The 15,573-nt window shown below is 41.4% G+C and overlaps 2 protein-coding genes across 2 annotated transcripts; both read right to left on the bottom strand.

The window, feature by feature from the left end:
- Positions 1 to 7,548: 7,548 nt before the first annotated feature.
- On the bottom strand, positions 7,549 to 11,085 carry LOC115568382 (uncharacterized). Its single transcript, XM_030395617.1, has 2 exons — positions 7,827 to 11,085; positions 7,549 to 7,679 (listed from the first exon to the last, which is right to left on the bottom strand). Exon 1 carries the CDS (start codon positions 10,595 to 10,597, stop codon positions 8,381 to 8,383), a length of 2,217 nt encoding a protein of 738 aa, XP_030251477.1. The 5' UTR covers positions 10,598 to 11,085; the 3' UTR covers positions 7,549 to 7,679; positions 7,827 to 8,380.
- LOC115569324 (uncharacterized) lies at positions 10,779 to 15,309 on the bottom strand. The gene is made up of 3 exons (XM_030397349.1): positions 14,870 to 15,309; positions 10,951 to 14,722; positions 10,779 to 10,837 (listed from the first exon to the last, which is right to left on the bottom strand). Exons 2-3 carry the CDS (start codon positions 14,408 to 14,410, stop codon positions 10,779 to 10,781), a joined length of 3,519 nt encoding a protein of 1,172 aa, XP_030253209.1. The 5' UTR covers positions 14,411 to 14,722; positions 14,870 to 15,309.
- Positions 15,310 to 15,573: the final 264 nt, after the last annotated feature.

The raw sequence follows: 15,573 nt of genomic DNA, 5'->3' as shown, positions 1-15,573 counted from the left end.
AATATCAACACATTAGCACTACAGTGTGTAGCTCAATCATGTATCCAAGTCCATACTCCTCACACACGTACACACACACGCACACACACACACACACACACACACACACAGCTTTTGCATAGTCAACGTATTTTATGAAGACAATGTTTTGGAATGTCAAACAACTTCGGGGCTAAGCTTTGTTGATGATGAATAACTTGTATCCTATTTTCATTAGACTGTTGTCCTTTTCACTTTAAATTCTGAGTTTTGTTGCTCCAATGGTTTTTGATTTGACAACATTAGCAGAAATATGTAACCAGTCTCGGTGCCACCGAATTCCCATGGACCAATTATAACATTTTTCTTATTTGCAAATAAAAGGTACTTTGCATCAATTTAGTTGCACTACAACACACATTGCTAATTAAAGACCAAAAGCAAAGACAGGATGAGACCACTGTTGGTGGGGTTTTTCAGGACCCCCAGAGGTCAGAGCCATCCAGGCATTGACCCAATTGGCTCAGTGGTCAAGAGGGGCTGTCAGTTTGCAGCCTCTGTCAGCTGTGTTAATCATAACTGCTGTTAGGTTGAAGTGAGGAGAAGTAGTATAAAGAGTGAAAAGTCCATTTTGGGAGGAGGTTGGGGATGGACAGTTAAGTTAGACAAGCACAGGACTTTCATTCAAGAGGGGCCCCTCCAGCATCACTTCACTTCAAGAAGAGGGGTAACTACAAAATCAAACTAAGAAGTGTAGGACCACTCACCAGGCTGCTGTGCTTGATATGTTGGGAATGAGAATGGGCTTACATTAATCTTTGTGATTACAATGATGGGCAAAACTATGAATAAGATACCAAAGTTGTGATCAAACTAGACATTTTCCTTATTTCCTCCCATTTTCTAAAATGACAGGAACTATTTGAATCCTTAGCCTTAAATATATATTTATCATGATCATGATAATAGATACGTATTTTCTTCACTTTGAGCCTACTTCTCCACCACACAACTGGATGGTTAACACACCCACACACATTCACAGCCAAAAAGTCATTAAAAAAAACGCGTTCAATCTAGAAATGACTGTGGGCAAAGAGTTAAACCAGATTTAACTTTCAGTAGTTTTGAATTTTGCAAGCTACAGCTATAAATCTAAGTCTTCACATCCTTGTTTCCCACTCGAATATGAATGCAGAATCGTTTAGATCTTCTTCGTTCTTGTTAAATAAAAAAAATGTCTACAGTATAAGTGCTGATGTGACAGTTCCTTGTCCTTCAGCGCTGGTGGCGCTTTCTCTCAGTGCCGTCCCATCAATGTTACATTCAGAATTGTGAGAGATGACTGTGTGGTCCTCAGTTTGATAAATGCTGGGTCTGACACTCTGTCAGTTTAATTGTGCATTTATTTTACCATGGGCACTTTCAGAACTAAGACCCTCTCCATCACAATAACGGTGTTCGTGTGCGTGTGCATGCATATTTGTATTTCTATATGTATGGGGACATCATTCTGTTTACACAGTCACGCCATAGGGACCATAATCGAGGTCCCTATAAGGGCAAGTCATTTAAATGAATTCAGGAGTCATTCTGAAGGTGCCTGTGAAGTTTTTTGTGTGTTTTTTTTTCTTTTTTTCCCCTGGTTTGGTCCATAATTCATGTTTTTCTCTCATGACACACTTGAACTGATGACTCAGTATCGTTCCTTTAAGGTTTCTAGCAGCTATGCACTCACTTTTCCTTACACACACATCTTCCAAAAAAGGTTAGTGCCACCTCTTCCTGGTCCCCATTAAGAAGGTTATCAGTAAGAAGGTTTTTACTGTTAAGTTGAAAATGTTGTGGTTTTCAGGAAATATCAAAGAAATGATGATAATAATAATTTTAACTTGAATTATACAGCACCTTTGAAAATAGTTAGAAAGTGCTTTACAAAGCTAATAAAACAAGTGAAAAGCAAGAAAAACAGAATACACATAAGATGGGAAAACATGCAATAATAAAGCAGATAAAATCACTCAAAAGGCCATTTTAAATGAGGGAAAAGGGATTTAAAAGATGCTAATTATTACACAACCCAGATCTCTTCAGGCAGGTCATTCCAAAGCCTTTGAGCTCTGTCCAAAAAAGGCTTAATCACCTTTGTGAATTAATCTATACCTAGGAACAACAATAAAAAACACATCTGATGATTTCTGGGTGCAAAAAGAAACAAAAAAGATCTGTTGTCAAGGTCTCTCAGAGCTTTGTTAGTCTTCAGTAAAATCTTAAATCAATTTAAAAAGCAACAGGTAACCAGAGTAGAGAAGCCAGGATTGGTTTGATGTGGTCATGTTCTCTAGTCTGAGTCAAGACTCTGGCTGCACACAAAAAAAGAGAGAGATCTTCTTAATATTGTTTACTTACAGCTGATGTTTATAATGCTGTCTTCCAGGGTTAGGGTTAGGGTTAGGTTTCACCTTCATAAAGACTGAAGCATTAACCTCAGAAATCCACTAAAGTTTAGCTTAATGTTTTGTTATAAAAAAAAAAAATTCAGTTGAAAGTATTTTTTTCTTTCATAAGAATTATAAATGCTCCTGTTTTCTTTCATTCATCAATGTTGGAGTGTGAGTGTCACTCAATGCCAAGAGTGAACTTGTACTGTAAAATACTTGCTAACAGGGGTCTCCTGGGGATGTTGACATGTTTAAACATGAAAACAATGAGCTCACTACTGGTTATTTTTGTTTTAACTTCATCCAGGTTGTTTTGCTCTAAAGTGTGTTCCTGTAGAAATATGATGCTCTTTTATTTGGTATTGTTTAAGGTTTTGGTACAATGTGACCATTTTAACTTACTGTTTTGTCCAACAGACTCTTTGTGTCATGGTGCCCTGCTGTGACGCTGCATCCCTTTGGCTAACATCTGGCATTGTTGTCTTTGTCTCTTCCATCTGACTAGATTTGACCTGACTTTTCTCCTCTGCAAACTAGGAGAAAACAAATGACAAAAATGTATATTAGTCGTCGCACCACAGTAAAACTTTACTTACTTTAGCAAGTTGGAGGGTGCAGTCTGTAGAACTGCTGATGCATTTATATCATGGCCAAGAAAATCAGCGAAATGATCCAGCTCTGCATTACTAAAGTTGAGAATTTCATGTTTGTTTGCACAGTTTTATATAGGTGAGACTTTAAGTCTTGGCAGAGTATCAAAGGCAATCAGACACACGGTATAAGGTAAATGCAGTTGGTCTTGCAAACAAATATACGTTAATGCATATTCCTGCAGTTTGCTGACAAGCAAATCCAATGATGGTTGCATTGCTGGGGTGAAAAGAACTGGAAACTTTCTTCTTTTTTTTCTCTAATCTCTATCTGTTTAAAATGTTGACAGAGTTTCTTGTCTAAGTCTGTGAGGGCTACATTCACATCTTCCTGAGGGTCTGATGGATTTTGAGACAAGTATGCAGAGAGGAGCATTTTTGACACCTTTCCTGCTCGCCGACGGTTGAACAAAACGACCTGCTTCAATGTGATCTTTGCCAGCTGTGACCAAGTCTGGGACAATGACTGTGTTGACAATTTACTGTGACGTTATTGTTGCGTATCAAAATAAGAATGCAGAGTCTGGACATCTTTTGTGAATGGAAGCAACAGAGGGGCATTCCACTTAGATTCATGAAGTGTCCAACAGAGTGAAGTGAAGTGTCCAACAGTGAAGTAGATCATATCAGTTCATTCTGTCTAGTTTCATATACTTTGCAGGATGTACCAGGATCTTTTGCTGAACTGTATTCATTAAGCATTGAAATCTTTGTCAAGCTATGTCTAATTTTGAGAGCAAAAAGTTTGGGTTTTACTGACATGGCTTGCCACGTGTTTCACAGCTTGAACAACACGCATGAAATTTGCAGGTTTGATGTGCTTTTCAATGGTCTTCCTTGAGATTGCTGTAACCATACATGCCAGGTAGATTCTGATCCAGATTTGGTGATGAGTTTTCTAATAGGGCTTCAGTGTCTCCCCTTTCACTCTGTATTGATGAACACCCACTACTGGTTTGTGTTCTAGGACAGGATAAATGGCTTAAACTCCGGTGAGCATCCTCTGTTAAGCACCTGCTTTGAAGAGTCACGGTACAGTGTAGTCTGTGAGAGACATACATCTCTAATGTTTAGGCATTGGACCAGACTCGGTTTCTGCTCAACTGGCTCACTTACTTCACTTGTGTCTGTATCATCAAAATGATCCGTAATAGTCTGAGGAATATACAGTATTCTTCTCCACTGTCCCTTTAGGTGAGGTCAAAGAGTTCATCCGTATCAAATTGAATCCGGTTGTCCATCTTTAGAAAAGAACATGTAAATGAAATGAATATCAGCTAAATTAATTTATCTTTTGTTATGAACAGTTCCCCCCCCCACCACCACCAAAAAAAAACCCCAAAAAGCCATTCAACCATTTAGAGTTTAATTGTGGAGCTAGGCTCACAAACTGTGTATCAAAATTTCTGTGTTCAGGATGTAATGGGCGGGTCAGAAATCATAGCCGTGTTACGTTACGTGGCTATGATTAGCATAAACTCGGCCCTACTGCAGAAGTGGTATACATACATTCAGCGCATTAGCTTCGGTGGTTTTTCCGCTCGCTCTCGAGTCTCGGATAGCATCTCTTACGATAGCGGTGAAACAAATTAGTCTGGAGCCCTGCATTTTGCTGGCCCACACACTATTGCACTTTTTTGTAAATCTACCTTTGATGCCTAGATAGAGATCCATTATAGATTTGGGGCTTCATATCTTAAGTTTTGGAAATTTGATATATTTGTGACAACATTGCATCAAACAAGACTTTAAATATTAGGCTTCTTTGTTTGCACATAGGAGAATTTGTCTTGAACATAAAGCCTGCCACAGTCTAACACTACAGTTTGTGAAAAAGCACACATTTTATTGGGTACCCACTCAAATGACCATTTGTGTCTCCTAGGGACTCACTATCATGAAAACCTATCAATATCACATAACAGGATATCACATGGAATTTTGGAGAACAAATGCACTGTTGTATGCTATGCAATTTTCCATTTTATTTTTCTTTATTAAACCCAAATGTCTTACCTTAATAAAAATAATAGATAAAATAAAATAATTGATACATTTTACTTCCAACTGTTTGTTTGTCCAGGCCCTTGCACTGTTGCCAACTCCTCAGTAAGAAAAGTCGCTATTGGCTGTCCTAGAAGTCTAAATGTCCTTATCACCTAATTTGCATAACTGGCCATGTATGGAAGCAAATTTGTACCATAATTCAAATTAAAATGCATTTACAGAAATGCTTTTTCATTTTAAGAATGTAGCTGCATTTTTTGACTCATAAATAAAATTAGTAATAAATCATCCAAATTGCGTTTTCATTTTCTTCTTCAAGACTGCTGATTATGTAACTTAATTCAAATGATAAGGAAAATGACATTTAAGACATAATTTTCAAAAGATGACCCAGCAAATAGGTACCAAAATTCTATTTGAAATGTCAAATTTGAAAATTAAAATGCATTAGCCAAAATGCTTTCTCATTTCAAAGTCAGAGCTGCATTTTTGACTCATGAATAAAATTATTAATAAATCATCCAGATTGCATTTTCATTTTCTTCTTCAAAACTGCTCATTTTGTTACACAAAGACAAAGAAAACTGCTTTTTCGTTTTGAAGCCCTCCCCCCGCAAAAAAAGGTCCAAAATTCAATTTGAATTCGCAATCCCAAGCGGCGCAGGAGAGTGACGTCAGCGGCCTCTCTTCTTCAGTGTTGCCAACATGGCGACTGTCTCGCTAGACTTAGCGACTTTTCAGTCCCTCTAAGCGACGTTATTTCGAAAAAGGGACTAGCGACAAATTTAGCGACTTATTCAGATCATCGGGGAAAGGCGAGAAATAGATTATATTGTACTTCACATGCTGCTCAGAGTTATCGCAGTCCACGGCTCCTCTGCAGCAGCGCCGGGGTCTCTCCTGTCCCCTCCCGCGCGGCTGCGCGGGCGACAGGCCGGTGTGTGGGGGCTGGCTGGGGCAGGCAGGAGCGTGGATCTGATGTCGGATAGCTGCCGTTTACTCTGTTTTGATCTGTTAATGTTAGGTGTCTTTAGCAAAGGTGAGACCCTGAAGCGGACAGGAGGCTGTAGCTGGATGCATGGAGTGTTTATTGTAACACGGACAAAGTCAGAGTAGGAGGGGGTGTGTCAGGCGTGTTCGTTTGTTTGAGAGGTGAAAGTAGACAGACCAAATAGAAGACAGACTACGACGTACTGTTAACTATTTAATAAGAATAGATAAACAGACTTTCTCTGTTTGAAAAATCGCAGGCAGCAGAGCCCTAAGCAGCAACGCTGTTAACTGCAACCAATCGCCCAAAAAAAAGATGCCGAATTTCAGCATGTAATACATTATATATTGCTGTCACAATGTATGTGTTGAATTGTCATTGGTCAATCATATAGATAGGATGAATACTATTATTGGACAGTCAAGAAAAAAAGGTGGGGAGAAACCGTGGCTTAGACTTTAGCCCTCCCATCGTTGGTGCACAAACTGGTCCCAGTTTCTCAGCACACGAACCATGATTCCTGGAGTCGTCACCCTGTTGAAGAAAACAAATTGTTCCTGGCCTCAACTGCCTGTTCCCCGCTATCTGCCTTTGTTTATGGTGCCTTCACTGTTGCATAAGCACAAAGGATTTGGGAGGTGATATCGCTGGCCTTGGAGGCCTCTTCATGTGTGAAAGGGATGAGTGAATATGTTCTGTTTGCTTCTGACCATCTCAGTCAGCAGGATATGTGCAACTCTTAATAATGTGAGATAAAAGGAAAAGATGGCAAAGACAATCTATATGTGTCACAGTGTGGCAGACGTCATAATTTAATGAGCAATGAATGATGTGTGTGCAGTTTCATGAGTGGTGTGTTTGTTGAGGGGAGTCACGGGCAGTCTCTTAGTAGGCCGGGGTCATAGGGGGCATACTGAGGGGTCATGGGGCATAGAGGGGCATAATGAAGATGTATAAATCCTAACAGAAGCCACGCTCCGGGGCGCCGGAGAGCTGGCAGTCCTGTCGGCTGGAGCGGATTGAGTGGATTGAGCAGTGCTGCTCAGTTTGTCTTCGAAAAAAAACAAAAAAAAGCAGAGGAGAAGACAATAGGCTACCTATGTATTTTTGATTCAATAAAAACTACATGAAATTGATTGTGTATCCATCTCTTATAGCCATAGACGGATTATCATGACCACGGGCCTACACACGCAAACTGTGCACACGCAAAGGCTGTTACATTATTACGTTGAATGTAATAATGTCCGCAAACGTAATAAACCTCAAACACCTACTAATACTGACCGTGCATGCAAAATCCAGCTGCTGACCCTCCGCTCCGCTGTCACGCAACGGATCCCCCGTCCGCGCTCCCTCTCTCTCTTATAATTGTTTGCCCGAAAAATAATTTCCATGAAGAAAACATCGCCTGACATTTAAATTTAAATTCCCATTGACAATACAAATCTCAAGAAATCTGGATGTATTGCTTGTAGCATACCCTCCGACAGATTGTGGACCCGACTGATGATTTTCTCAAAACTGTCTTTATTTTCACAAACAGCTCCATAAACCAGCTCCGTGAAAACCAACTTGTAGAAATTCATCTTGTGAAAATCAACGTGAGAACTGAAGAAACACAAAAAGTACAATTACATTTATGTTTCCCCTCTGCACTGTACAATACACCGTAGCTTCATCGCAGGTGAGCGAGAATTAGCTTAGCTTTAGCATAGTAACGTAAATTGTAAATATGACCGTAACACACACACTGACCTTATGCCTCCTCGGGGGGTAGCTAATACATTCTTTGGTGTTTTATTCTTGAGTTACCGTTGCTTTATTGCCTTATTTTCCTTAGTTTGCCTTAAAACCTTTTACTTTTACCGTCAGCTCACTCTTACCGTTCCTTTGTTTATACCGGAAGACAAAATACCGCCAGGAACTAGCAAGGTATGTTAGCGATCTCTTCAAAATAAAAGCTCATTACAAATATAACCTTCAAAACGGACAATATACATATAAAACCAGATGAATTACATTTTAACATAATGCACTCAGATCATGAAATATATTTATGTAACAAAATCATGTCACAGTGCATTTAAAGTGACTTAACTATTAGTTTTTAAAGATTTTAACTTATTTAACCATTTTAGCAATACAAGGCTGCCCTCTTGAGGACAAAATGAGTAGCAGCAATACATAAAACCAAAAGGTGGTTTGCTACACTCCCACCAAAATTATTTGTGTTCCACATTAAATACTGTGAGTGTGAACTAAGAATAATTTTCTCAATAAGAGTGTCATTGTCTTTGTGTAGCCACAGCTCAAGTAGCTTCGAAAAGCAGAACTAACTTCTGCACTGGGCGTTCCAATATTGAAGGTTTGGCAAGACGCTCACCCTTCTTGCTCAGATTCTTATCTCCTACTGAGATTTTCACTCTTCTTACAAGTCCATCCTTGCCGCTGACAGTCTCTTTGACTCTTGCGAGTCTCCATTCACCTCTGGGTAACAGTTCATCTTTGTCCATCACTATATCACCTACCATTAGATTTCTTTTTGGCGTGTGCCACCGCTGCCTTGTGGTGATATTGTGGAGATATTCTCGTTTCCATCTACTCCAAAACTGTTCCAATAAAAACTGTACACGACGCCATCTCTTTGCTCCATACAGGTCCTCTCTAGGGAACGTGCCTGGTGGAGGGAGTGCTGTACTGGACTTCATGTTGAGGAGATGATTGGGGGTGAGAGGTTCAAGGCTGTCAGGGCAGTTCAAGTTATCAACAGTGAGGGGTCGGCTGTTGACTATGGCCATGGCTTCGTACAGTACAGTCCTTAATGAAGCATCGTTGAGTCTGCCTTGAGACAGAGACAGGGTAGAGCTCAGAACACTTTTGACAGTCTTTATCTGGCGTTCCCACACGCCCCCTGCGTGACTGGAGTGAGGTGCATTCATGATGAAATCACACTGTTTCTGTGACAGGAATGTGCTCAGTCTCTGTATGTCAAGTTCTTGTAAAGCTGTCTTGAATTCATTCTTGGCACCAACAAAATTGGTGCCCTGATCACACTGAATTTGACGGACTGCACCACGGAGAGCAATGAAACATCGTAGGGCGTTGATGAAGGTGTCTGTGGACATATCCTCTAACATCTCGATGTGAATGGCTCGTGAGCAAAAACAGGTAAAGAGCAGGCCGTATCGTTTATGCTGTTTTCTTCCCTGTGTAGTCGAAAAAGGGCCAAAGCAATCCATACCACAGTATGTGAAAGGAGGGGAGGGCTCGACACGTTCTACAGGTAAGTCACTCATTCTTTGACCCTCTGCAGCTCTCCTGAGTTTACGACAGATCACACACTGATGGATGTATGATGTTACTGCTCTGCTCATTCCAGGAATCCAATATCCACTGGCTCTGATTTCATTTATTGTGAATCCTTTTCCTTGATGTTTTGTCTTTTCATGGTTGTGAGCTATTATTAACTTTGTCACATGGTGCTCTTTAGGAATGACAATTGGATGCTTGAAGGAGTCATTGAGTGACGAGTGGCGGAGCCGTCCTCCCACCTTGAGGAGACCGTCGGTGTCGAGGAAAGCGTCAAGGTGGTGTAATTTGTTGCTACGCTGTAGTTGATTACCTTTGCTCAATGATTTGATTTCCTCTTCATATGCTTGTCTTTGCAGATCCAGGATTATGACACGCTCAGCACTTTCTCTTTCGCTCACTGTTGAAAGAGCATGTGATGTGATCTTTTTAACTCGTCGAAGCAGACGGGCTACAGCTCTGGTAGCTCGGCACCATGATGAGAACTTGGACAGGCGATCAACAAGACTCATTATTTCTGTGGTTTTTGTTTGCAGGGCTTGTGCCTTTTTGACTTCTGGATCCCCTATGGACAGGTCTGGCACTGCATCATTTTCCGTGGGTACCTCCTTCTCCCAGAGAAACATGGGGCCGGTGAACCAGTCAGAGGTAAGTAGTTCATTTACAGTTTTACCTCGGGATGCTCCATCTGCTGGATTCTCATCCGTAGGGACGTAGCGCCATTGCTGTGGGTTTGTACAGTGGCGGATCTTCTGGACCCGGTTGGCTACAAAAGTGTGAAAGCGCCGCGCATCGTTATTTATGTAGCCTAACACCACCTTTGAATCAGTCCAAAAGTATTCTTTTCCGTCAACAATTCTCAATTCTTCTCGGAGCATGTTACTGATGGAGACTGAAACCACTGCTGCGGTTAATTCAAGCCGAGGTATCATGGTCACTTTTGTTGGAGAAACACGGGCCTTTCCTATCACCAGTGAGCAGTGAATCTCTCCTTTCTTGTTCTTGACTCTCAGATAAGAGCATTGCCCATATCCGCTTGTGCTCGCATCTGAGAAGTGGTGTAATTCAGTTTCCACAACTTCTCCAAAGTCAGCAGGTAGGTAACAGCGAGTGATGTTTATTTTCTGTAGGTTGGTGAAATCACGTTGCCAACTCTCCCACCGTGATTTTAACCTCTCTGGCAGGGGTTCATCCCAACTAGTGCCCTGGTTACACATCTCTTGGAGGATTCTCTTTCCGTTGAGGACATATGGTGCGAGAAAGCCGAGAGGGTCATATATGGAAGCGACAGTAGATAGTATGCCTCTCCGTGTTGCTGGTTGGTCTTTTAAGATGTTGTTGAATCTGAAGCTGTCCTCTTTTATGCTCCATTGAATTCCTAAAGCTCGCTCCAATGTGTCATTGAATGTTAAGTCCTTTGTGTTTGTCTCTGTTGCACACTCTGATGGGGGCAGGCTCTGCAATACAGCATGGTTATTTGACACAAATTTGTGGAGACGGAGACCACCTTTGCTGCATATCTCCCTTGCCTCATGCGCCAACTGAATGGCTCTCTTCACATTGTCGGCACTTGTCACTCCGTCGTCTACATAAAAGTCTTTTGTAACAAATTGTGCTCCTACTGGGTGTGAGTGGCTGTGTTCTTTGGCTAGATATTTAAGTCCATAGTTCGCACACCCGGGGGATGACACCGCACCGAAGAGGTGTACTTCCATGCGGTACTCCTGAGGTTGTGTTGTTGTATCTCCATCCTTCCACCAGAGGAACCGGAGGTAGTTGCGGTCTTCCTCTTGGACATGAAATTGGTGAAACATTTTCTCTATGTCACATAGAAGAGCAATGGGATGCTGTCTGAACCTTATTAGAATACCTGTTAGGTTATTGATCATGTCTGGCCCTGGGAGCAGGTGTTCATTTAAGCTTGTGCCACAGTATTTTGCCGAGCAGTCAAACACAATGCGTAGTTTGTCAGGCTTCTGAGGGTGATATATGCCATGATGTGGAATATACCACCGCTCACCTTCAGTTCCATCTGTGGGCACCTCTTCCACATCACCTCTTTCTATGATTTCCTTCATGTATGTTGTGTAGTCTCTTTTGTATTTTTCATCCCTGCTGAACTTCCGTTGAAGATGACTGAGCCTGATTTCAGCGAGCCTTTTGTTGTCAGGTAGGGAGGGCCGTTTTTTAAATGGAAGAGGCATCTCGTAATGTCCCTGGGCATTTTTCTTTATACCATCCTTGAGTGTGCTCAGGAACATGAGGTCCTCTTGTGAGACAGTTTTGTCATCTCCTTTTGTGTCCTTAAAGTCTGACTCCAGGACGCTTATCACATCCATCGGCATTACTGGAGGAAGTTCCTTTACCGTGACTCTGTGACACAAGCTTGACTGTCTTTCATTAAAGCCAGGTGTAGAGCAGCCCACAATGCTCCACCCCAAGTCTGTGAGGACGGCGTAGGGCTCATTGTCTGCTCCATCGATCATTTGTCTGGGTTTTATAGCTCTCGGACAGTTATACCCAATGAGGAGTCCGACATCACAGCTGAGGAGAGGTGGTATCTGATCTGTGATTGCTGTTAGGTGAGGCCATTGTTTTGCTGTTTGATGAGTAGGTATGTTATCACGGTTCATGGGGATACAGTCTTTTGTGTATGAAGGAGGGAGATCAATGTAAATGCCTGAATTGTAGCCTCTGACACGAAGTCCTTCTACTCTTTCACTTTTCATTATCATGCTCTCTCCTAGCATAGTAGTGAGTTTCAGTTGCACGGGGAAAGTGTTTGGTTGTAATTCATCACTTACTTCTCTCTCAATGAAGGTGCTGTCGCTCTGGGTGTCCAACAGTGCGTAAACGAGCTGTTCTTTGGTTGGCTGGGAGGCAGAGGAGATCCACACAGGGACGATCATGGAGGTGCTGTATGACTGACCCTCTTTAGTGACACAGAGTGGGCTAGCAGTCACAATTTCATTTGTACAGTTTGAAGCTGTGTTCACATTTGCTGTAATTTTCCTTCTTTCCACGCTTACAGGTCTGTCTTTCTCCTCATGCCCTTTGTAATTCTCGTCATGTAGACAGGTGGGATGCCTTCCTTTACACAGCTCACAAGTGTGACGGTGACGACATTCCTTGGCATTGTGACCTGGTTTGACACATCCATAGCACAGTTTATTGTCTTTTATGAATGTTCGTCGTTCCTCGATGGATTTTTCTTTGAATTTTGAGCACTTGGATAGTTGATGCTTTTCATCTTTGCACCACATGCAGGGAGGCCTTTCTTTTCCATAGTTTGACCTTGTGTTTTCAGTGTTTGCATTTGTTTGAATGCTGAAGACACTTACTTTGTTTCCCTTTGTTTCATTTGTGTTTCTTTTGACGTAGGATGAGCTGGATGAGTGTAGAGCATGCAGGGAAGTGATTGGGTTACATGCTATCTCCGCTTCCACTGACACAAATTTGGCGAAGTCTTCAAAAGTGGGGAAGTCTCTTCCTTCCATGAGAGCTATTGAGACTTGACGATTCCAGCGTGCTGCTAGCCAATCTGGGACTTTTTGTGTTAGCTTTTGATTCTCTTCACAATCATTCAGGATTTCTAAACCTCTCACGTGAGGCATGGCTTGGAGACAGGCATTTAGGAAATCAGAGAAGGCCCTTAACCCTTCAGCGTCTTTGGTTTGCACTTTCGGCCATTTTGACAGTTTGTCCCTGAAGGCCCTTTGAATGACAAATGGCTGCCCGTAGCGTTGGTTGAGCTTATTCCATGCATCTCTGTATGCTTCGTCATCGTCTCGATAAAAGGTACCTTCAATACATTTGTGAGCAGGGCCACTGACATATTTCTTTAGATAATAAAGTTTGTCGGCTGATGAGATGCCTTTTCTATCTATCAGTGACATGAATGAAGCTCTCCATTCAATGTAGTGGATAGGGTCTCCTCCAAACGCTGTGGGCATTGGCATGGGGAGTCTGTTAATGGTTATGCTGTCTTGTATGGCTTGGGCTAAAGAGGAGATGTCAGTGGGTGAATTTGGTGGGACTATGGAAGGGTTTTGGTGATACACAGAGGGGATGGCAGGGTTCTGCCTGTTGTATTTACTGTCTTGTTGCTGTGTAGGCAGACTGTTCATTTGCTGTAAGGGCTGATTGTCAGTTTCCTGTCTGATTTCTCTGTCGTAGCTTTCCAGTCTGACACGTGCTACTTCTCTGTCCCTTTCTGCTTGCAAACGCTCTAATTCAGACTCCATCATCCTTATTTTTTCCTTCTGCTTTCTTTCTTCCTCCATTAATTTACATTGAGCCTCTTTTGCAGCGAGCTCTGCGACTGCTTCAGCCCTCTTTGCAGCCATGACTGATGCTTCTGAGAAGTGACTATTAGCTGACTGAGAAGCAGTCCCATAAATGGAGTGGGCGTAGTTATGAGCATGGAGCTCCCGGAGTTTGCGCTTTTCACGCTCTGCATCAAAGACATCGTCTATTCCGGATAAGCGTTCATTGATTATTTTCATAATGTCTTTAGTGACTGCCTCACAGGCATCTATTTTGCGTCTTAAATCAGCAGATGGGGTGGTACCCTGTCTTATTTCGTAGTAAATTTTCATGATGTCATCCTTTCCGTTTTCAACAGTGTCTGCCATTTTAGCCAGTTCCATATCTGTTGTGTTTTGCTTTAAGTTTTCTTTAGTTGATCTGATTTTAATTTTCCATTGTTCATAAAGACTAAGCAGTCTCCTTTCTTTTTTACTTTGTTCTTCCTTCTGATGGGCCAGGAACTTCTCTGTGGGTACACTTTTGCGTTCTGAATGACGTGGTATTTTTATTTCCTCAGTGTCATTCATTTCATGTTGAAGCTCAACTAGTTCTTTACTTTTGGTTTCAGTTAGCTTCTTTAATTCCTGCCATGACAAGTCTTCTTCATCCTTTTGATTTAGCAATCCTCTATTTTCTTCAATTTCTGCTTGTAGTTTGTTTATCTGTTCCTTTAAGGCATCCATTTTCACTGTATTTGTGGTCTTTACCGTCCCTTGAGCCATCACTTTACCATACAACGCTGTAGCGTAGCACCGTGCTGTGTCGTTTGACCGTGGAGTTCACAGACAGAGTGGCGATGCATGCGGTAAAGTTGTCACTGGTCCCTTGCTGGGCGAAGTCACCGGTGCCTCGATGAGCGAAGTTCTCCCTGGTGCCTCGCTGGGTGAAGTTCTCACTGTAGCATACCCTCCGACAGATTGTGGACCCGACTGATGATTTTCTCAAAACTGTCTTTATTTTCACAAACAGCTCCATAAACCAGCTCTGTGAAAACCAACTTGTAGAAATTCATCTTGTGAAAATCAACGTGAGAACTGAAGAAACACAAAAAGTACAATTACATTTATGTTTCCCCTCTGCACTGTACAATACACCGTAGCTTCATCGCAGGTGAGCGAGAATTAGCTTAGCTTTAGCATAGTAACGTAAATTGTAAATATGACCGTAACACACACACTGACCTTATGCCTCCTCGGGGGGTAGCTAATACATTCTTTGGTGTTTTATTCTTGAGTTACCGTTGCTTTATTGCCTTATTTTCCTTAGTTTGCCTTAAAACCTTTTACTTTTACCGTCAGCTCACTCTTACCGTTCCTTTGTTTATACCGGAAGACAAAATACCGCCAGGAACTAGCAAGGTATGTTAGCGATCTCTTCAAAATAAAAGCTCATTACAAATATAACCTTCAAAACGGACAATATACATATAAAACCAGATGAATTACATTTTAACATAATGCACTCAGATCATGAAATATATTTATGTAACAAAATCATGTCACAGTGCATTTAAAGTGACTTAACTATTAGTTTTTAAAGATTTTAACTTATTTAACCATTTTAGCAATACAAGGCTGCCCTCTTGAGGACAAAATGAGTAGCAGCAATACATAAAACCAAAAGGTGGTTTGCTACATTGCTCATTTTTAAACACAACACTTATCAGTCTATAGGCAAGAATCTAAAGGTTTAGTAATTCAATTCATTTCAAATTCGCTTTATTGGCATGAATGCCACAACAACAATATTGCTCCAAGCACCAAGAACCACGAAAAGAATACCTAGCACAGTACCATTATACTTGCTGTGTGTGTGTTTATGTGAAATAATAATAATAATAATAATAATAATAACTTTTAACATTATCACAATTAAGTTATCAATC

The sequence above is a fragment of the Sparus aurata genome, chromosome 18, assembly GCF_900880675.1.
Source record: "Sparus aurata chromosome 18, fSpaAur1.1, whole genome shotgun sequence".
NCBI lineage: Eukaryota > Metazoa > Chordata > Actinopteri > Spariformes > Sparidae > Sparus > Sparus aurata.
Note: the sequence above shows the minus strand (reverse complement) of the source record. Positions and strands in the feature narration are given on the sequence as shown.

What these genes read in the sequence shown, in the direction of transcription:
- LOC115568382 (XM_030395617.1), bottom strand. Translation starts at nt 10,597, where the DNA reads ATGTGTAACCAGGGCACTAGTTGGGATGAACCCCTGCCAGAGAGGTTA.
- LOC115569324 (XM_030397349.1), bottom strand. Translation starts at nt 14,410, where the DNA reads ATGGCTCAAGGGACGGTAAAGACCACAAATACAGTGAAAATGGATGCC. An exon ending in TGTAGACGACGGAGTGACAA is followed by an intron (nt 10,838 to 10,950) that starts GTGCCGACAATG and finishes GCTGTATTGCAG; the next exon opens with AGCCTGCCCCCATCAGAGTG.